The 22570-nt window shown below is 46.2% G+C and overlaps 1 protein-coding gene across 1 annotated transcript in view; it reads right to left on the bottom strand.

The window, feature by feature from the left end:
• Window position 1: 1 nt before the first annotated feature.
• Window positions 2-22570, bottom strand: part of TMOD2 (tropomodulin 2) — a 55897-nt gene continuing 33328 nt past the window's right edge. The window contains exons 4-10 of the mRNA XM_083586930.1: window positions 15716-15838; window positions 13918-14001; window positions 6540-6670; window positions 6034-6141; window positions 3270-3413; window positions 1122-1266; window positions 2-191 (exon numbers count right to left, since the gene is read on the bottom strand). Coding sequence (XP_083443056.1) covers window positions 157-191; window positions 1122-1266; window positions 3270-3413; window positions 6034-6141; window positions 6540-6670; window positions 13918-14001; window positions 15716-15838 — 770 coding nt within the window. The 3' untranslated portion in view covers window positions 2-156. The remainder of the gene's footprint in view (window positions 192-1121; window positions 1267-3269; window positions 3414-6033; window positions 6142-6539; window positions 6671-13917; window positions 14002-15715; window positions 15839-22570) is intronic.

Below are 22570 nucleotides of genomic sequence, written 5' to 3'. Positions count from 1 at the left end.
AAAAAAAAGGTTTGTGGGGAAGGGGATAGGATAATGGAACACGAGCAGCTTCATTCTAAAGACTTTCCAGTGTCTTCCCTTAAGACCAGTGAATTCTCTGAGATGGGTGATAGAACAGCTCTCTTTGACATCTTGCGTGTTCACCTCCTGGCAAGACTAATGACGTTCTCCTTCCACACGCTTCTTGCGAACTAGAGAGAGAAGGGGGAGGGGGAGAGAAAGCACAGCTTGCTAAGTGTCATGAGGCGCTTTACTAATTTTGCAACTTGGGGGGAAAAAGTCAATTATCTGTGTTGTGTTTATGTATTAGAGGCGCCCTTCTTCCAAGGAGCTCAATGCAAGTTATGTGAAGTTTGTGTGACGCTTATTAGAAAGAAGGCTTGAAGCTCAGTGGTGGAGCAACTGCTTTGCATGCAAAAGTTCAAAGATTCCAGATTCAGTCCCTGGCATCTCCAGTAATTCTCCGGTAATTAGAGGCTTCTAATTCTCAGCTCATTTTTTAAAATCGCTGCATCGCACCATCCAAAACCAAGGCGATCATCCTGTCTCCACCATTACAAGGAACTCTGCCTGGCTTTACTTCTGATGAGCAAATGCCCTCTGAAGGTTGGAGAGAGGAGCTTCCGACAGCTACAGTCACCCACATCCAGGCTATGAACATAGGCATTAGAACTCATTTCCATTGCTATTGACTATACAGCTGGGGTGGAGAACCTGTGGCTCTTCAGGTACTGCTTGACTCCAATTCCAATCAGCCCCAGCCAATGTGGCCAGCAGGCATGGATGATGGGAGTTGTAGTCCAACAATATCTGGAAAAGCCACATTTTCCCCATCCCTACTGTACAGGTATACAAGCATCATTCTGCTTCAGCCCAAAGGAGGCAGGAAAGTGCCTTTATCTAATGGCATTTCTCTGGTCTGACATTCGGATACAGGATAAGAGGTTCCCCAGCACGACTGCCCAAAATCCTAACTCTGAAAAAGTGCTGCTGTAAAAAAAATGTTTGGTACCGTTCTCAGACTAGTGAAGAAATGTTACCAGGGGAACTTAAGGCTGGGAAATGTTACCTTGGCAACTGAAGAAGGTCCCAGAGGTCTTGCTAGGACCAGCAGGTCTTACCTAGGTCGTTATTTTTAGTGATGGCTGCTGCGACCCTGGTTCTTGGGCCTTGCTTTGTAAACTGGTACCCAAATTTGAGGATCTGTGAATTCTCCTCCAACATCTGAGCAATCTCCATCTCTACCGCTGTGCCGAGCTGTTGTCTCTGGGAAAGGAGGGGAAAATGTTTACTTCCTTAGCACAAAGAAGCAGACACACAGATTTCCTCCAATGCTTTATACAGTGGACACTCGGGTTGCGAACGTAATCCGTGTGGGATGCACGTTCGCAACCCGCAGCGCTCGCAACCCACAACTGCGCGCCTGCGCATGCATGTGTTGCAATTCGGTGCTTCTGCGCATGCGTACAGCGGCATTTAGTGCTTCTGCGCATGTGCAGCTGCCGAAACCCGGAAGTAACCCGTTCCAGTACTTCTGGGTTTCGGTGGTCCGTAACCCAAAAAAACGCAACCTGAAGCATCTGTAACCCGAGGTATGGCTGTATAGCACATCAACATACATGGTACATTACAGGAAAAAGCAAGTCGCTGGCTTCAAAGGGCTTCCAGTCAAGGGTTAGACACATGGGGTAGGCAGGGAGACCAAAAAGAGAGAGGAGGGAGGAACAAGGATAACAAGGGACAGATCTGTGCAGATCTTAAGTGTGTGCATGTGTGTGTTGGGTGGGCGAGTTTAGATGACCCCCTTATAGAACATCTGAAGGTGGATGCAGAGCCATGTCGGCAAGCCATGCCCCCAACATACACAGTGACCATGCCTTCCCACAGTCCATAAGTATGGCCAGGGCAGAAAGGAATGCTCTGTCTGCATATGGGTTGTGTGCCCATAGATCCCCTTCACACACCAACTGAACAGATGGGTGGGGTGGGGGCATGGTCACTGTGCCCAAGGGCAAGGCTAGCCTCTGCAGCAGTGGTGTGGAACATCCGACTCCCAAGGTGGTCAATATCCCCAAGGCCTCCCCATTTGGGTTCACAAGGCTGCTTCCCCATATGTCAGGGACTGTGCTGAGGAGGGCTGCACTGAGGAGGAATGGTGGGAGCCACCCCCTCCCCCTGATCCTGAATCTTCCCAGGAACAGGAGGACAGCGTAGAGTTGGAATAGTGGCTTGCAGAGGGGCATAGTTCAGAAGGCAGAAGCTGGGAAATACTGGATGGGAAACAGCTAGGAGAAACAACACTGGGAGAGAGAGGGTTAACAGATTCACAGTCGTTGGACAGCATTTCTCTGCTCTTCCCAAGGTTGAGGATAGCTCAGAAAGTCTCAGAACACAAAGCGCAGACGGTACAAACTCAGATTACAAGACATAGGAGTGACATAGATTAATAGAGGGGGAGTGAGCCTTAATTGGGAGCACCGCCATTCTAGGGAGACGTGTTCTTTTCTCTCTCACTGTGATTATGAAAGAATTTAACTGGTAAGACATTCCTTTCGTTTGATCTTCTACTGCCACGGAGGAGGGAGCTGATTCCCCAAAGTCTGACACCATATGACATCAGCTGTGGGGCAAGTGAAGACGCAGCTTGCAAAAACCCTGTGCCAATCACAGCAGTGCCTCCAAAGGCACATGGCTTCGTCTGTGCCATCAGGTGCGGGCAAGCACACCAGCTTGCCCCCGCAATTGAGGGGGGCTGGGCAACGCGCGCACATGTGCTGGCATCATGCACGCATGCCACAGAGCGTGCTGACATCACTCACGATTGCCGCGGGGCGTGCTGACGTGTTGTGTGCACACTGCAGGGCTTGTGCACATGACGCAAGCATGCCCCGTGGCATGCGTGCACGGCCGCCATGGAATTTTGAGGGGTCCCAGACCCCTCCTTAAAAATTTTGGGGGATGCCTTCAGCCCCCTCTAGTTGGCGCCCCTGGGTGTGGGGCAGGTGACAACTCTGCAGATCGCCTTTGATTTTCCAGATGGTGTCAATCATCTCTGACCATCAGTCATGCTGCTGATGGGCACTGGGAGTCCAAGAACACCTGGAGGGCCACAAGTTCCCCATCCTTGTACGAAGGAAAATCAAAAGCTTTGCCTTCCTACTGCTGAACACAAGACCTTGGACGCTGCCTCCCGGCTAATTTTCATGGTCAAGCTGCAACTTTCAGATTCCAGCTAATCCTTAAGTTCCAGTCTGCTGCCCTTTCCTTACCTGATTATCAATTTTTATCTCCGTCAATGTTTCATTCCCTTTCAGGGCCTCAACCAAGGCCAGGATGCCTGTCCCCGTGATGAAATTGGATTCTATATTTAGACTTTTCAGCGTCTTGTTCACTTTTAATGTATCTGCAAAAGCCTGAAGGGAGGAAAAGAGTGGTGTGAGTTCAGATCTCGGGATACCCCACAAAGTACTGTAACCTGCCCCGGAACCAGCTGGTATGGGGTGGGTAGTAATAGGAACTGTGGGAATGTTCAGGGTGGCAGGAGAGAATATATTGTTCATTAATATCCTTCCTAACTTGCGCTAGCAAGTTTCTTTACTTAGCAGAGTTTACATTCCCCTTTTACATGCACAGCAGGCAATCTTATTCAAAGTCAATAACAGAAGTTTACTTACATCAGTTCACAGTTGGAACCCTGAAGGCAGACTTAGTTACAAATATGTATATGTGGATCTACCCCATATGGGGGAATAATTCCACTGCCACTGCTAGCTGAGAGCTAGCAGAGCAGTCCTAGCTAAAAGCTGGTCAAACGAAGGAGCCCAAAAAGAGGGAGGTGTGCTGCGTGACTCGTTCTTTTATTACCTGGACAGGTTACACACCCACCTTCTATCACATGCGAAAGGAAGGCTGCTCCAGCCAGGAGGAACAGGAAGTTTCGACTGGCTGGACCAAACATTCCCTCGCATGTCTTCTCTAGCATTTCAAGGAATGTTGTACTTGACTGCCTCTCATGGATTACATCCCACAGGAACAACAACATACCTACATGTAGTGGCCCCAGGAGAATATAGGCTCCTATCATTGGATATGTTATGTAAGAATTTCCCAAGACTAACAATGTGCCTTTTCCAGTTCCTGATTGTGGAAGTTTTGATACTGATGTTAATGACGTGAAGTTGCAGCACCTGACATCAATTTGGCACAAGATGCATTGCCTACAGATGTATTTCTACACCCAATTCAAACTGCCGGTGTTAAACTTTAAAGGCCTAAATGGTTCAGAATCCGCTAGCTAAAGGACCACCATCACTCGTGTGATTCTGCCTGGGTGTTAAGATCAGCTTTGCTACAAAAGCTTTAGAAGACATCTGGGAATTTTTTTTATGTTAATGTCATACTGTGTTTTGATTTGTTGGAAACCACATACAGTGGCTCAGGTAACCCAATCACTTCTCCCTCCTCCTCCTCCTCCTCCTCCTCCTCCTCCTCCTCCTCCTCCTCTTCTTCGCCACCACAGTTCTGGAACTCTCTTTCCATTGAACTGTGCATGGTCCAAACCAGGCATAGGCAAACTAGGCCCTCCTGATGTTTTGGGACTACAACTCCCATCATCCCTAGCTAACAGGACCAGTGGTCAGGGATGATGGGAACTGTAGTCTCAAAACATCTGGAGGGCTGAGTTTGCCTATGCCTGGTCAAAACATACTACCAAACCACAGACTGTTAAATCCAAAGGTCTGTTTAATGCCATGACTTGTTTGGCCCTCAGTAAAAAAATTGTGGGGTGAGGTTTTGTCCAATCGACACCCACAGGTTATGTGAAACATCCCTCAAAGAGTGGCCACGCAGGAAAGCGTTCTTGTAACGCTTAGTTCCAGGAAGTCTCTTCAGCTCTACAATCCCGGGGACCCAAATGAGCAGCCTCAGCTGTGCTCCACAAGTCCCCTCAGGTAACATAGGGACTCTCCTGCCGATTCAAAGAAGAAGAATTCACAAGGCATGAAGCAGCGGCCACAGACTCAGCGGAAGGAGGATTTAGCATGCTGGAGCCTGGCCAGTATAAACAGCAGTGCATTCTCATTTCTGCAATTGGTTCTGAGAAGCAAGGCATGCTGGGATGAAGAGGAAGGAAGGATGCTGTGTGTGTTTGGTGTGGGCACGTACAGTGGTACCTTGGGTTAAGAACTTAATTCGTTCTGGAGGTCCGTTCTTAACCTGAAACAGTTCTTAACCTGAGGTACCACTTTAGCTAATGGGGCCTCCTGCTGCCACTGCTGCATGATTTCTGTTCTCATCCTGAAGCAAAGTTCTTAAACTGAGGTACTATTTCTGGGTTAGCGGAGTCTGTAACCTGAAGCGTCTGTAACCTGAGGTACCACTGTACTTGCTCGCTTCCTCCATCTATGGATGCTGGTGAGACAGCGATGCAGCTTACAAATCAGAGATGTTAGAGCTCTATAATGGGACCTAATTTATTTTCTGGATAAAATGTGCTTGGATTGTTGTAACTCAGGAGTCACCAACAGGATGCCTCTGAGGTTCATCCCAGGTGCCCATGAAGCCACTGAGCGGCTCCCCTGGCCATTAAGCGGTGAGGGAGGTTACTTTTTTCCTAAAACAGTTCACAACCCCCATAACCAGTATGCTGAATTGCCGTTTTATTTCTTCTTCTAGGACCCTGGTGCATTTTAACAGCAGCACAGCTGTGAGGTCTTTTCTATCAAAGGCAGAGGCGAGGAGAGCTATGCCTTATTAGTTTCTGCTTGCTCAGCAGCTAGACACAAAATCTAGTTTTCCTATGTTCCCAAATCCAGCAATGAAGGAGAGAGCATGAACTCTCAAACAGGGCAGAGGAAAGCCGTGGAGAGAACTTTCGCTGACAAAATCTCAAAAACACTGCGACCCCAGAGCTGGTTTTGAGTTTGCACTCCCACAGACAAAGCTTCTCGGCATTTGGAACACTGCACTTTGATTCAGCCAAAAGTGAAGAGCTTTTTCTTTCTCTCCCAAGAACAGTCTTCTCAAACTTACAATTGCAACAGGGTCGTTGCTCCGAGTAGCAGCCAGGCTGAATTTTGTCACGTGGGTGTTGGTTTCCAAAGCTTTTGCAAAGTCTTTCAAAGTCGGAATGGGGATATTCTGTATTAATCGAGAAAATACAATATTTAAAAATGAGTATCTACTGAATTTGAATCCAAATCATAGAGTTGGAAGGGACAACGAGGGTCATTCCCTGGAATTCTAATGGAGAAGCAATATCTGTTGGGATGGTAATGCTGTGAGCCCTCCATTGTGTGCTCAATTGTATATGTGTGTAAATAAAACCATATATCCTAAAGACGCCACAGTCTCTGCTTATTCCAAGGTAACCAAACCCTGGGTGAAGCGGAGGCACCCCTGAAGTCTCTCACCACTCAGAGATTGGGGTAGTGTCGTAAGAATACTTTATAAAACAAATTTAAGACCATTTAGGAATAATTTGCAAATAAAAAAATGGCACAATGGGGCAATCAGATGAGCAGAAATGATATTCCTACCTTTATGTTGTTCAGATTGACTTCCAGAAGCGTGGGATCATTTGCCTTTATCCTTTGCAAAGAGGCTTCAACATTCGTTGGGTTAGGTGGTTCCTCGAAAACTGGCTTGACCTTCTCACCTTTGACTACATCTAAAAAGAACATAAACAAGTTACGCATTGGGATGGCATTTCCACCCCCATCGTCCAGCCTGGACACTGAGGTCCAGCGCCGAGGGCCTTCTGTCGGTTCCCTCCCTGCAAGAAGCTACAGGGAACCAGGCAGAGGGCCTTCTTGGTGGTGGCGCCCACCTTGTGGAACGCCCTCCCATCAGATGTCAAGGAAATGAACAACTATCTGACTTTTAGAAGACATCTGAAGGCTGGTTTTTAATGTTTGATGTTCAGGGAGGTTTTTAATGTTTGATGTTTTATTGCGCTTTTAATTCTGTTGGGAGCCAGATTTTTTTATTATTATTATTATTATTATTATTATTAAAAACGCAGAGAAATTTAGGGAGGTTTGTAATGTTTGATCTTTTGTCGTGTTTTAAATATTCTGTTGGGAGCAGCCCAGAGTGGCTGGGGAAACCCAGCCGAGTGGGCAGGATATAAATAAACTGTTCTGATTCTGATTCTTATTCTTGTTCAGTTGCTGGGAATTGTAACTCTGTGAGAGGTAAACTTCAGTGCCCAGGATTCTCTGAGGGAAAGAAGGTGGGTCAGACGCTTGGCAGCTGCCTGAGGTTGCCCAGTGGTGCCCTGGGCCTGGCAGAGAGAACGTTCCTGGAGCCCAGAGCCCATTGGCTCCAGTCCCTGGCCAGGCTCTGATCTCACAATCAGCTGTGGAATCCTGGGGAATGTTTTGTTTCCTAGGAGGCCAGGTGAGTTGCTTAAAAGGATCCCTGGCTAAGCTGAAAGCCCAGTCAGTTGGAGCAGTTGGCAGCCATTCAGATCCCTTCTTCTGTTCTTGTCTTGAAAGCTGTTCAGACTGACTTTCTGGACCTTTTTGGTTTTGTACCTCCATGGCACAATGTCCCGTTGGTTGCGCAGAAGGTAAAGTTATGGGAAAGAGGGGAGATATCCTGAAGATTTGTGTCCCCACCACATGCCCAGTTTTTAAAGATGCTCCTTGGACCAAGAACCTTGGTTTTTGACCATTGCAAGTATCATTAAGTGAGCCAGCAATTTTCCCAGGGAGTTTTCTGATGAGTTTTCTGAGTTTCCTTTTTTTCTCACCATCCAAATTGCAGCAGAATTTACCACCACCACCCATCCCAAATATTCAGGAGAATGCTCCCCCACCCCCAATTTCACCGCCCACAAATAGGATGGGGAATTCTGGAAGATCATTTTTCACACAAGTTCCAGACTTGTTGCTGTTTTCGGGTGGGATTCTGTCAAGGGCTGAGGGCCTCCTGGCGGTTCCTTCACTGTGAGAAGCGAAGTTACAGAGAACCAGGCAGAGGGCCTTCTCGGTGGTGGCACCCGCCCTGTGGAACGCCCTCCCATCAGATGTCAAGGAAATAAACAACGATCTGACTTTTAGAAGACATCTAAAACTTCTAAGGGAAGTTTTAATGTTTGATGTTTCATCGTGTTTTTAATATTCTGTTGGGAGCTGCCCAGAGTGGCTGGGGAAAGCCAGCCAGATGGGCGGGGTATAAATAATAATAAGTTATTGTTGTAGTCATTATTCAGATAGTCATTCAGACAGTTTCATCACATTAACAACCACCCTGAGACCTGCGGGTATAGGGCAGTATATTAATTTAATAAAAGCAACCACAACAACCATATTCTGACGTTTAAGATGACCCAACACTAGCGAATCTCATTAGGAAAGATATCACCCTAGAAAGAGAGAAATGAGGGGTGTCCCTATTGTTCTACAGAATTATGCTGGTCTGAACTAACTTATGGACATTCTCTTCATGCTCCACCTGTGAATTCAATTGGTGCTCGTGAAATTGCCACATCTGCATATCCTACAAGATAAGAGCTGCTCACTTTGCCAACCCATTATTTGTCAAGTCTTGAGGAGCCTTGCTGACACAGCCATTCTCCATGCTGGCAGCTCTGAGCTATATAAAGCAGCACTGATTATTCCTGCAAGTGCTTTTTAAAAAAGAAAAGAAAACAAAAACCCCACAGTTTTTAATGCTAATCTGCAATTGTAATTCTTAAATATTAGACTGAGATAAATAGCAGGCTTAGACCACCCAAGCAGCTACTGTATGGAAAGCTATACTTCTAGCAACCAGCGATCTCCAAGCCAAATACAAATTAAAGAGAAATTTGAGGCGGGGAGCTGCCTTAGACTGTTCCAGCAACCACACAAGTTCTGTGGCACTTTAAAGAGTTGGGATGGGTGAATTTGTCAGCTTCAGCTCCTCATGAAAACCCATCGGCAATTCAAAATTTCTCCTATTATATACACATTTTATGCAATTTTCCCCTACAATTTTCCCCAATATAAGACAGTTCTGTATGTTATTTTCCACAAACCTATGCAATTATATGCACTCTTGACCCTTTGAAAATGCATCTTTGTATACATTTCTCAGCTGGAGGACTGCATTGCAAAATTAAGAGAAGTGTGTATTGTCTTGGAAGCTGCAACTTAGGTTAGCTTTGCCTTAAATGTGAACTGTATTGAATTTCTGCCCCATCCCTACTGAAGAGCAACATGTGTATTGTGCGATAAGCTTTTGTGGAACAGATCCTGTTTCTGCAGTTGTATGAAATGCTACCCTGCCTGGGAACTTTTATTGACTGGTTTGTTTTATTTCTTTTCTTTTAATCCTGCCCTTTCAAGATCTCAGTGGGGTGTACAAGGCTCCATCTAATCCTTGCTAGGGCTGGGCGATATCAGCTTATCAACAAACATCGCGGTCTGGCGATATACAGTGGATGCTCGGGTTGCAAACGTGATCCGTGCGGGAGGCACGTTCGCAACCCGCAGCGTTTGCAACCCACAGCGCCACAGCTGTGCACGCGCAGGTTGTGATTCAGGGTTTCTGCGCATGTGCAAAGCGCAATTTGGCACTTCTGCGCATGCACGGCCACCGAAACCTGGAAGTAACCCGTTCCAGTACTTCCAGGTTTCGGTGGGTTCGTAACCCAAAAAAACACAACCTAAAGCGTCTGTAACCTGAGGTATGACTGTACCACGGTGTTGAAAAAACAAGCTGTGTTGGCCTCAGCCTACGAGGCGCCGGGTGAAATTGCTGCAGCTCTCACTGTGGCGGCAGAGGCAGTTTCACCCCAGCGCCTGGCGGGCTGGGAAAAGGCAGCTTGTTTATAAGTCTGGTGTCAGGGACTGGACTGAGATGGAAAGGTGAGACCGCCCCCCTCCTCCTAATCCTTCCTGAGAAGAGGAGGACAGTATAGATTTAGAACGGTGGTTTGCAGAAGGTCATAGTTCAGAGGCTGCAGAAGCTGGGAAATATTTGGAGAGGAGCAGCAGAAAGAAGAAGCACTGGGGCAGTGCCGGATTTACGTATAAGCTAAACAAACTATAGCTTAGGGCCCCACTCTCTTGGGGGCCTCCCCAAAAAAATTAAAGGAAAAAAAACCTGGATGTACATTTCCAAAATATAAGATAAAAAAAACAAATAAAATAAAACCTACATGCAGCAACAGTGTTTTGTGTTGTGTAGGCTCCTATGATGTAAGTAATGGGCCCCGCCTGCTAGCCTGCTCCCCAAAAATATCACTGGTTTGCTCATTTCTATATACAGTGGTATCTTGGCTCCTAAACTTAATCCATTCTGGAAGTCTAAAACAGTGACAATTTGTTCTTGACAAAGGACAGCTGGACATATAAAGGGCCACATTGCCTTCAGTAGCTTAGGGCTTCATCAAACCTAAATCCAGTCCTGACCAGGGGAGAGACAGCCGACAGACTCAGTGTCTTTAGAAAGCGTTCCTGACCCCCCTCTCCCAGGACCCGGTGTGCATTGAGAGTAGGAGAACAGAAAGCTCAGAGGCAGGAAGTACAGATCAGCCGACGCAGGGATGACGTAGAATAGGAAAGACTGAGGGGGTGGGATTTTACTCAGAGCAATGCCAGTATCTGAGAGAGACGACATTTCTACATCTATCTCTCTGTGAATATTGAATAACAGACTTGGTAAAAACTCTTCTCGTTTATCTACCTCTTGGCTGCCAGCAATGGGAGGGGTTGGGTTATCTGAAGCCTGACAGCTCAGCTGGGGTGCGGGAGGGCTCCTCATTCCTGGCAGAGCCATCCCTGGTGCTCCCCCTGCTTGTGTGGGAGCCAGCGCTGGGCTGGGGGATCCCTTAACTGCTCAGCTGAGGGGAGCAGCCACCCCGCACTCCTCAGTCAAGCAGTTTAAAGATGCAGAGGGAGGAACAAGCTGTATCGGTGCCTTGCCAATGCAGCTATTTTCTCCCTCTGCACAGTGTGAAGGCAGAGTGGGATGGTGGTTTCACTCAGCGATGTATCACTGGTGAAACTGCCACCGCTCCTGAGTCCCTCTGCTAACAACACTTGCTGGAGGAAGTCGCTAGCAGAGGGACCCAGGAGCGGTGGCGGTTTCACCAGCGATATACTGCTGAATGAAGCTGACATCACAGTCTGCTCCTCATACTGGTCCTGGGCAATATATTTGTGGGATGTAAAAATCAGGTGCAGTCAAACACAACAGTGCTAGCGTTATGTACTGAAGTTCTCACCCTGGGCCAGCAGGGGGGTACTATAGATAGTTTTCACTCAGGTCCACATATGCAAATAAGGGATTGAAAGTGACGTTCAGTGATTGGATAGTTACAGAAAGTGGTTACTGTTGCGTTCTAGTGGAGCTCTATATAAGCAGACTGGCTGAACCCTTCAGTTCAGTTCTGTTCTGGCCTGTGAATAAACAAGAGCTGTTTGAAGAATCACTGTGTCGTCTGATATGTTCACCCAAAACTTAACAGCTAGAGTAGACATGAAGGTTGTCTCAGTCCTCCAGCCAGAACTTCCTGCTTTCCAGGACTGAGACGAAACTTCCTACGTGTAACTTGAGATGGGCGTGGCCTCTCTTGAAGTAAGAAAGAACCAGAATCACAGGCTGGCGATCATCTTGTCTCTCTTGTCTCTATCGACGCCATCTTAACAACAGCACTACTAAAATGCACCCTTGGCTCCAGGCCAAGAGAAGAAAAGGGAGCTTTCTCCCATAAGGAGATAGTCACCACATTTAAACTATGTTCTAACCTTTTAAGTCTGCCTTCTGGGAACCTTTGTGTGAACAGATGATTACTTTTGAGTAAACGTTTTATACTTTACAGAAGACTGCGTAGCGTCTTATTTTAGGAGGGATTAAACGAGGGAAATATTTGCAGAGACTCTAACGAGTCTGAGCAAGCTATCTGCTGTGCGTGTGTTTAAAAAAGGGGAATGTTAACTCTGCTGATTTTGTTGAACTTGTAAAGACAAGTTGGGATAGGATATCTTAGACAATATATCCTCCCCCACATCCCTAAACATTCCCACAATATTGATATATCGCCCAGGCCTCATCCTTGCTACAGTCCCATGAGCTAGACTGGACTAAGAGAGAGAAAGAGACAGTGCTTGCCCAGCCAGCTTTTGAGAAGGCTGTGGCAGGATTTGAATCCAGGTCTCTTTGACCCTAGTCTAACCAGTGCAACACAACAGCTCCTTAACTTCCCTCCTGTGGAGCCTCTCCTCGTTCAGTCTGCTTATAATCTTATTTCTTCAGGGGCTCCTGAAATGCATCCCTCACCGTTTTTCTCCCCAATTGAAAACAAAGCAACAACTATCTGCTGGAGGGGAGTATTGTTTTTGGAATGAAGATGTCTGACAAAGCAAATTCCTAGCTGCTAAATATGTGACAGGAGTGGAGCTTAGCAGACCCGCCAAGCTGGAATGGTGGACCTTTGCAGAAAAAAGAGAGATAAAATAATCACAGAGAGGGACACGAATTAGCAACATAAGCCCTTTGAGCACTGCAGCATACAGGCCTCTAGCTGCATCAGCCTCATTTTGGGTGGAATAAAAACTGCCCCGTTTCTTCCACATTTCCCAGGGGCTTTACGAACGTGGGAAGACAACTGGAATCGCAGTTAATCTTAAACAGCCCCCACACAAAGGGCTGGTTCCAAAGGTAGTTGGTTTAAAGTTGGTCAAAAGTACAATGTATACAAGTGAAAAACCATTAAAGGGCTTCAAATGAGCCTCAAGAAGACAACCCTCTTGCCCATTTCCTGATAAATGTACCTGCTTTGTTGGTGGGATGCAGAGACGATGCTCTCCAGAAGAACTTAATATATGGGTAGGTTTATATGGGAAAAGTAAGCCATGGTCCTAAGCCATTTAGGCCTTTAAATTGCTTTGAAATGCTTGAAAAACAGATGATTTTATCTTTTTATGTTGTGACCTTTGGATGAAAGGCTGTATATAAATATTAAGTTTGTTGGTTAACTTTTCTACTAGGGCAGTTTCCCATACATTTGGGTACCAGCCGTCAATTTTCATTCCTGAGAGATCCATCCAGTGTCTAGTTATGGTGCTTTTTGCTGCTGAGAGGAGAGTTCCTTGTCATGTGTGTGTACATTGTTATCCTAGAAGATTTTTAATGTATAAACCAGGTGTGACTTAATGTGCTTCAATACAGCCCATTTATGTTGAGCATTCATCCTGATTTGACTGCATAGCAATTAGATGACCCTGTCAACTGAGTGAGCATTCCAATTCTGCAACCTGGATTTGCCCATATGCGATTGAATATTTATTCATTCATTCATTCATTCATTCATTCATTCCCCGCCCAGCATAATTCTGTAGAAAAATAGGGATACCCCTCATTTCTCTCTTTCTAGGGTGATATCTTTCCTAATGAGATTCGCTAGTGTTGGGTCATCTTAAACGACAGAATACGGTTGTTGTGGTTGTTATTTATTAAATTTATATACTGCCCTATACCTGCAGGTCTCAGGGGGGTTGTTATTGTGATGAAACTGTCTGAATGACTATCTGAATAATGACTGTCACAACAACAACAACAGTTTATTATTTATACCCCACCCATCTGGCTGGGTTTCCCCAGCACTCTGGGCGGCTCCCAACAGAATATTAAAAATACGATCAAACATTTAAAACTTCCCTAAACAGGATTGCCTTCCAATGTCTTCTAAAAGTCAGACAGTGACATCTGCTGGGAGGCCGTTCCACAGGGTGGGCACCACCACCGAGAAGGCCCTCTGCCTGGTTCCCCTGTAACCTCACTTCTCACAGCGAGGGAACCGCCAGAAGGCCCTCAGTCCTTTCCAAAAACACCCCCCCCCGAAAACAGCAATATTCTGGAACTTCCCCTTTGGATGCTTGGACGCTTGCAAACCATCTAGGAGAAAGAAAAGTGCCTCCTTACTTTTCACGGTTTCTTTGCCATCTTTAGTGGTGGTTCCTTCATCAAACTTCGGGTTGTTGACCAGGTTGTGCACTCCAAGGACAGCTGTAAAAACCACCAACAAGAGTACAGGTGTTAGCTTCAGCTATCATCATCATCATCATCATCATTTATTATTTATACCCTGCCCATCTGGCTGGGTTTCCCCAGCCACTCTGGGTGGCTCCCAACAGAATATTAAAAACACGATTAAACATCAAACCTTAAAAACTTCCCTAAACAGGGCTGCCTTCAGATGTCTTCTAAAAGTCAGATAGTTGTTTATTTCCTTGACATCTGATGGGAGGGTGTTCCACAGGGCGGGCGCCACCACCGAGAAGGCCCAGCAATATAGGATTTCAATAGCCCAGCAATGGGAAAACTTGGAAAAAAATCTGCATTTGCCTTTGTGCTCTAAGAACTTGGGCTACTGAGTCATAGCTATGCCTTTAAAGTACAGGGGTCCTAGCATCCAGGGGGCATTAACCCTCGATTGTAGTCCGAGTCCAGATTGGGAATCCCAAACCTGTAACCAGGGGCAAGTCTCTTTTGTTTCTTTTTTAAGGATAGTGAGGGCACAAAGGGTTAAAGCCCTCCTGTTCCCCATGCTAAGGACCCAATCCAGATCAGGAACCCCACACTAGCCTTTTGTGTGCAGGGGGGAAAGGCACAGCTTTGTTGCTAACAGAATGTGTGGTTTTGATGTACTGAATGGTTTAGCTTATATAAAATACTGTATTTTTCGCCCTATAGGGCGCACTTTCCCCCCTCCAAAAATGAAGGGGAAATCTGTGTGCGTCCTATGGGGCGAATGCAGGCTTTCGCTAAAGCCTGGAGAGCGAGAGGCATCGGTGCGCACCGACCCCTCTCGCTCTCCAGGCTTCAGGAAGCTATCAGCAAGCCTGGGGAGCCCGCGGAAGTTCCTGCAGGGCTCCCTAGGCTGCGGATAGCAGCCTGCTGCCCGGAGCGCAGGGCGCGCCGAAGCAGAACGCCCCGCGCTTCGGGCAGATATCTGCGGCTGGGGGGGGGGGGGAATAAAAAAAAATCCTTTATTTCCCCCCAAAAAAACTAGGTGTGTCCTATAGGGTGAAAAATACAGTATGCAGGGATTTATGTTGTGCAAAATGAACCATGGAAAGAGAAGGGAAGTCTTTGATATTTTAAGGTTGTTTAAATGAATATTCTAAATTGTAAAACAGAAAATTATACACACACACACACAGGACCAAACCACACATTCTGGGGTTTTTTGTGATATATATATATATATATATATATATATATATATATATATATAGTAAAGGTAAAGGTACCCCTGACCATTAGGTCCAGTCGTGACCAACTCTGGGGTTGCGGCGCTCATCTCGCTTTATTGGCCAAGGGAGCCGGCGTACAGCTTCCGGGTCATGTGGCCAGCAGGACTAAGCCGCTTCTGGCGAACCAGAGCAGCGCACGGAAACGCTGTTTACCTTCCCGCCAGAGCGGTACCTTTTTATCTACTTGCACTTTGACATACTTTCGAACTGCTAGGTTGACAGGAGCAGGGACTGAGCAACGGGAGCTCATCCCGTCACGGGGATTCGAACCGGCGACCTTCTGATCGGCAAGTCCTAGGCTCTGTGGTTTAACCCACAGTGGTTTGGTCCTGTCATCTTATATTGCGGCATCATGGATGGCCCCCTTGAGAAGCATGGTAGAAGTTGCAAAAAAAAACTGCAAGGCTGTTGCTGCCAGCTGTGTTAAGACACCCAGGCCCAACTGTTCAAAGATGGCAACAAACCTGCTAGATCGTACAGCTCAGTGTCAGAGGCACTGGCCAGGGCTTCTTCTAATTCTGGATCCAGAGTTACTTTCTCCTCTGTGCGGGTTTCTATTGGTCTTTCTTTAGGGATAAATGCTTTTCCTTTAAAAAGAAAAAGGGGAAAGGAAGAGAAAGCACATTAAACTGGATGGTGGTGATGTAACCATCAGTAAGACTGGTAGGGTTCACCCACTTAAGAGTTTATTCAGAGAGAAGTTGTATGGATCTTTGTGTAGTGTGAATGCCCAGATTCTGGTAAATGCCGTCATGGAACATGTGACTGCTGACCATCCCAGGAAAATGTTGGGAAAAGGAAAAAAAGATGCCTGTTTCTCCACTTTCCAGACCCATACTGTTGATGTTCTGAGTGTTCGGATATTCTCAATGTAATTATTATTATTATTATTATTATTATTATTATTATTATTATTATTATTTAATTTCTATTCCGACCTATACCCTAAGGTCTCAGGGCGGTTCACATAAAATATCAAATCCATAAAACCAAACAAAACCAACAACCCAATAAAAAAAACCCAAAAGACCCAGCATTTTTAAAAAGGGTATAGGATGTAGATCAAGTCAGGCAAAGGAACATTTTTGCCTGGCGCCTAACGGTGTGTAATGATGGCGCCAGGCGGACCTCCCCGGAGAGAGCATTCCACAGACGGGGAGCCACTGCAGAGAAGGCCCCGTTCTCGTGTTGCCACCCTCCGGACCTCTCGCGGAGGAGGCACACAAAGAAGGGCCTCAAAAGATGATCTCAGGGTCGGGGTAGGTTCATATGGGAAGAGGCAGTCCTTGAAGTATTGCGGTCCTGAGCCGTTTTAGGCTTTATAGGTCAAAACCAGCACTTTGAATGGGGCCCGGAAACTAATTGGTACTGTATTTTTTGCTCTATAAGACGCACTTTTTCCCTTCTAAAAAGTAAGGGGAAATGTGTGTGCGTCTTATGGAGCGAATGCAGGCTGTGCGGCTAAGCCAGAAGCCAGAACAGGGAGAGCGAGCGCTGTGCTCTCCGTCTCTCTGTTCTAGCTTCTGGCTTAGCTGCGCGAAGCTAGACAAGCTATCCCAGCGGCTATCCCAGAAGCCAGAACAGCAAGAGGCTATCCCAGAAGCCAGATTCCTCTTGCTGTTCTGGCTTCTGGGATTCAGATTTTTTTTGTTTGTTTGTTTATTCCCCCCCAAACTAGGTGCGTCCTATCGTCTGGCGCGTCCTATAGAGCGAAAAATATGGTAGTTTGTCTAGGATTATCAGCACTTGATTTCAGATGCAGAGTGCCTGTATCTTTCGCCCTCCAGATGTTACTGACCTACAACTCCCCTCATCCCTGGCCATTGGCCATGCCTGTCAGAGCAGATGGGAGTTGTCGTTCTGCAACATCTGGAGGGCCAAAGGGCCCCAATACCTGCTCAACTCCATCTTGCAAAGTACCCAGGGTGGTGCCCACAGGTGTACACATGCCCACAAAGCCTCCCCTGGCACCCACAGCGCCTCCTCTCCCTGCTGAAATTAGGTTTAATAGAAGCATCCTGCTGTGGTCAGTAGAATAAGTTGCGGCTCGGACGTGGTGCCCGCAATAATTTCTCCCGCCTGCCAATCTGTCCCCAGGCTCCAAAAGGTTGGTGAACCCTGATGAAGAAGAACTTTGGAGAACTGGAAAGCTTGCTTGATGTTTTGTGACCTTTTAGGTAGTCCCAATAAAGATGTTGTTCTACAGTTACTTTGAACCATAACATTCTTTTTGCAAAAAAAAAAATTTCCTTCCAGTAGCACCTTAAAGACCAACTAAGTTAGTTCTTGGTATGAGCTTTCGTGTGCATGCACACTTCTTCAGATACACACTTTTTGCAAACTGCCTCGAGGGTTCTTGTTGTTTACACTCAACAATGTTTAGGCAACACGATGACCATATACATACATAATAGACAATCTTTATAGAATTCCTTTTTGTAAAGTGATATGTCATGCAGGTCATCGTCCTTAAAATTTTATTTTCAGCTTATGAAGCAATTCTATATTCTCCCACCACGCTGATGAAGATCTAAAAAACAGCAGTCAATATCCGGAATCTCTGTTCAGTGTTGGAGATTATATTTACTGAATTTCAGAGACTTTGAGACTAAGATTTTATTTTGAACTTGTTTTGGTTCGAAGGAATTCTATAAAGATTGTCTTAGTCATCATGTTGCCTAAACATTGTTGACGTTCTCTTTGCAACACAGGGGTTTGTTTGGATACTTATTGTTGTTTACACTCAAGCAGAATATAAATTTCACAAAACGAATAAATAAAATTAAAAGAAATGCTACGAATTCAGTTGTTGCTCGTTTTAAAACACGGCCAGTGCCCAAGTATCTTTTTCTTGAACTGAACGCTAAGCAGCTGGCTTTCATTATGAGGAATTTCCAAGACATTTGCATCCTGGCCTGGGTTTTCCCACCAGCCTACATCATCTCATTCCCTATGGATTCCAGCAAGAGCAGAACTAGAACATCAAGTGCATTCTCCTCTCATTTTATGAATCGGACGACAAAGGCAAAGCTTTCCAAGGATCCGACAACTCTCTAAGAAGCACCCCTCTGTGGGAACATCCCACCACGCAGAAAGTCTCACAGGCTCTGAAGAACTGTCTCCACAAAGCTGCATTGCCTATTTGATTGCTAGCATCCGATGGACCCTAGATTTTACAAAGCACTTTCTGTGGGAATCAAACGAACATGATTTCCCCCGCAAGTTACCAGAAGTTCTTTGAGGCAACCATGTTCCAGCAGCACGAAACATTTGTCAACAAGTTGGATGGCCATCTGTCAGAAATTTTTATTTACCTTATTTTTCGCTCTATAGGACGCACTTTTTCCCCTCCAAAAATGAAGGGGAAATGTGTGTGCGTCCTATGGAGCGAATGCAGGCTTTCGCTGAAGCCTGGAGAGCGAGAGGGGTCGGTGCGCACCGACCCCTCTCGCTCTCCAGGCTTCAGGAAGCTATCTGCAAGCCTTCGCAGCGCACCCCGGGCTTCGGGCAGATATCCGCAAGCCTTGGGAGCCCGGCAGGAACTCCCGCCGGGCGCCCAAGGCTTGCGGATAGCAGCCTGTTCTGGGGGCTGGGGTCGGGGGAAGCTCGGGCTTCCCCCGCCCCAGCCCCGTGCCTGGGGGGGGGGAATAATTTTTTTTCTTTATTCCCCCCCCAAAAAAGCTAGGTGCGCTCTATGGGCCGGTGGCCCTATAGAGCGAAAAATACAGTATTTAATTTTCTTGCAATTCCTCCGTTGCAGGGGATTGGACCTGAATTCATCTTGGGGAAACCTTCCAAGTCTACAACTCTATGATTCTTTAAGTGGCTTTGTCTTAGCACTGCACTGGATGTAGCCCTACATTCCCAATCTTGCATGGGGTTCATTACTGCCACTGATGCAGCTGATCCAACTCTTTGAGCTCATCATCTCTTTGCATTAGTTTAATAAAAAGGTAAATTTATAGCTGTTCTCCATGGTTTTTTTCCGCCAAACCTAGCAGTGTTTGGCTACTAATGTGAAGAACCCAGACAAGAAGTGAACTAGATGGGTCTGATTCAGTTTAAGGCTGCTTCATGTATTCGAGGAACAAGGGACAAATAATGCACGAAGTTGATTGATTTTGCCTTGTGATATTTAGCTGCTTGTATTATTTTTAGGGAGGTGATTGATAATTTCCAGACTTAGAAGCTAGCAATACTATGACAACCCCCAAAGGAATGCCTCCATGCTAGTACATCTCCCCATATTAGCAATGCCCATTAAAACCTTATTTCCCCCTACAATATATTCATGATGATAATGATAATAACAATAACAATAACAATAATAACAATAACAATTGCTGCAATTTATTACCTGCCCTTCACCTTAAGGTTCCAGGACACGTTGCAACAGTTAAAACTGTGTATTAGTAAATTCTCTCTCTAGCTCAGCAACTTTTCCCTTTCTTTGAAGCTGATGGCTTCGCTAGGGAACACTTGAACATCAGTATTAAAGCACAATATTTAAAAGTTTTAACCTAAAATTAACACTAAGAAAGTGGGCTCTAAAAATATACATTCCAAGTGTCAAAAGTGAAGGTAAAGAGGTCCATTAAGTACAATAAAGTAAAGGTAAATGGACCCCTGACCATTAGGTCCAGTCGTGACCGACTCTGGGGTTGCGGCGCTCATCTTGCTTTACTGGTCGAGGGAGCCGGCATACAGCTTCTGGGTCATGTGGCCAGCATGACTAAGCCGCTTCTGGCAAACCAAAGCAGTGCATGGAAACGCCGTTTACCTTCCCGCCGGAGTGGTACCTATTTATCTACTTGCACTTTGACGTGCTTTTGAACTGCTAGGTTGGCAGGAGCAGGGACCGAGCAACGGGAGCTCACCCCGTCGCAGGAATTCAAACCGCCAACCTTCTGATCGGCAAGTCCTAGACTCTGTGGTTTAACCCACAGCGCCACCCGTGTCCCAACACAAACAAAGTGGTCTCTAAAAATATACATTCCAAGTGTCAAAAGTGAGGGTAAAGAGGTCCATTAAGTACAATAGCATAGTGGCAAATTCAGAAGTGTGGGGTCCTTGCATGGTAGTCACAGCCATGCCCCTTCAAAGATTATACAACTTCCTAAGATTCCTAAGAAAATACGAGCAGTCGCTCTATCAAATTCCTTCCCGATTCCACAGCCTTCCTATGAAGCTTTTGGAATTCTCTCCTCCCGCCCTGCTTCCCCCAGCTTATTCCACAACATAATTAAAACCATACAGCTGACTTTAAAGAACACACACACACACACACACACACACACACACACGCAACTGAGCATTCATCTTTTAACCAGCTGGTTGACACTGGAGAGCTCTTTTTGTTCAAGTATTCCCTAGCGAAGCCATTGTCTTCAAAGAAAGGGAAAAGTTGCTGAGCTAGAGAGAGAAATTTCTAACTGCAGGGCTTTTCCAGGAAGAAGAGTGGATTTTAAACTCTCGCCTCCGGCGGCGCTCTTTCTGTCCCTCCCCCTGATGTGCTACATACAGGTACAGCTGAACCTTGATTCCAGAGTGAAACATTTGCGCATGGGATGGTGTTTTTCATTTTTCTTTAAAAAGCATCAATAGACTCACATGCACCATCTGCACAATATCACACTTTGGCACTACATGCGATCCGAAAGAACACTCCTACTTTGCCCCAGACCAGGTCTCAAGGTAGAACTTTTTTGGGTGGGGCTTGAATCTAGAAGTTGTGGGGGAGGGTCCCAAAGCTGGGAGTGGGGTTTTTTTGGTCGGGGTGTGTGTGTGTGTTTCAATAGGTCCATGGGGAGCAAACTCAGTGGCGAGGCAGCCATGCATTTCCCTGTCCTTTTTATTTTTAAACTGGTGCTGGCAAAAAGTACAGTTTTTAAATATTACTTCTTAAAAGCAGGGAGTGGGCTCCGCTGTGCATCGGTATGGAAGGACAAGGGAGCTGATGGATCAAGTGCCGTGTGTGCACCAACAAGAAACCAGACTGATTTACCTATTTATATAATTATTATTATTATTATTATTATTATTATTACTTATACCCCACCCATCTGGCTGAGTTTCCCCAGCCACTCTGGGCGGCTTCCAATCCAGTGTTAAAAACAGTACAGCGTTAAATATTAAAAACTTCCCTGAACAGGGCTGCCTTCAGATGTCTTTTAAAGATAGGATAGCTGCTTATTTCCTTCACATCTGAAGGGAGGGCGTTCCACAGGGTGGGCGCCACTACCGAGAAGGCCCTCTGCCTGGTTCCCTGTAACCTCACTTCTCGCAATGAGGGAACCGCCAGAAGGCCCTTGGCGCTGGATCTCAGTGACCGGGCTGAACAATGGGGGTGGAGACGCTCCTTCAGGTATACTGGGCCAAGGCCATTGAGGGTTTTAAAGGTCAGCACCAACACTTTGAATTGTGCTCGGAAACGTACTGGGAGCCAATGCAGATCTCTCAGAACCGGTGTTATGTGGTCTCGGCGGCCACTCCCAGTCACCAGTCTAACTGCCGCATTCTGGATTAATTGCAGTTTCCGGGTCAGCTTCAAAGGTAGCCCCACATAGAGCGCATTGCAGTAGTCCAAGCGGGAGATAACTAGAGCATGCACCACTCTGGCAAGACAGTCCGCAGGCAGGTCGGATCTCAGCCTGCATACCAGATGGAGCTGATAGACAGCCGCCCTGGACACAGAATTAACCTGCGCCTCCATGGACAGCTGTGAGTCCAAAATGACTCTCCACCCGGGGAGTTTGAATACTGAATTAGATTTCAATTGCTTTATTGAAGTTTTCTGACAATATGGCTACTGTTTATTTTTTCTTTGACAGATTTTTGGATACTGTATCTTTAAATTTCCTGAAATTTTATGTGATTCATTGCACCTGTGGGTAGCCTTTATAAAGCTACCAGGGTTCTGCAAAGAGTACCAGCTTACTACACTTTTAAGCCAGGCATAGGCAAACTTGGCCCTCCAGATGTTTTGGGACTACAATTCCCATCATCCCTGACCACTAGTCCTGTTAGCTAGTGATGATGGGAGTTGTAGTCCCAAAACATCTGGAGGGCCAAGTTTGGCCATGCCTGCTTTTAAGTGATTGCTGATTCATGGCCATTCACAATTAATTTGGTATGTATTTATTACTGGTTGTTTATATGCAGGCCTGTCATTTCAATCTTTGTACAGTGGTACCTCAGGTTAAGTACTTAATTCGTTCCGGAGGTCCATTCTTAACCTGAAACTGTTCTTAACCTGAAGCACCACTTTAGCTAATGGGGCCTCCTGCTGCTGCCGCGCCACCAGAGCCCGATTTCTGTTC

This window comes from Podarcis filfolensis (assembly GCF_964270895.1).
Source record: "Podarcis filfolensis genome assembly, chromosome: 14".
Classification (NCBI taxonomy): domain Eukaryota; kingdom Metazoa; phylum Chordata; class Lepidosauria; order Squamata; family Lacertidae; genus Podarcis; species Podarcis filfolensis.
This window is presented reverse-complemented; position numbering and strand designations above follow the sequence as displayed.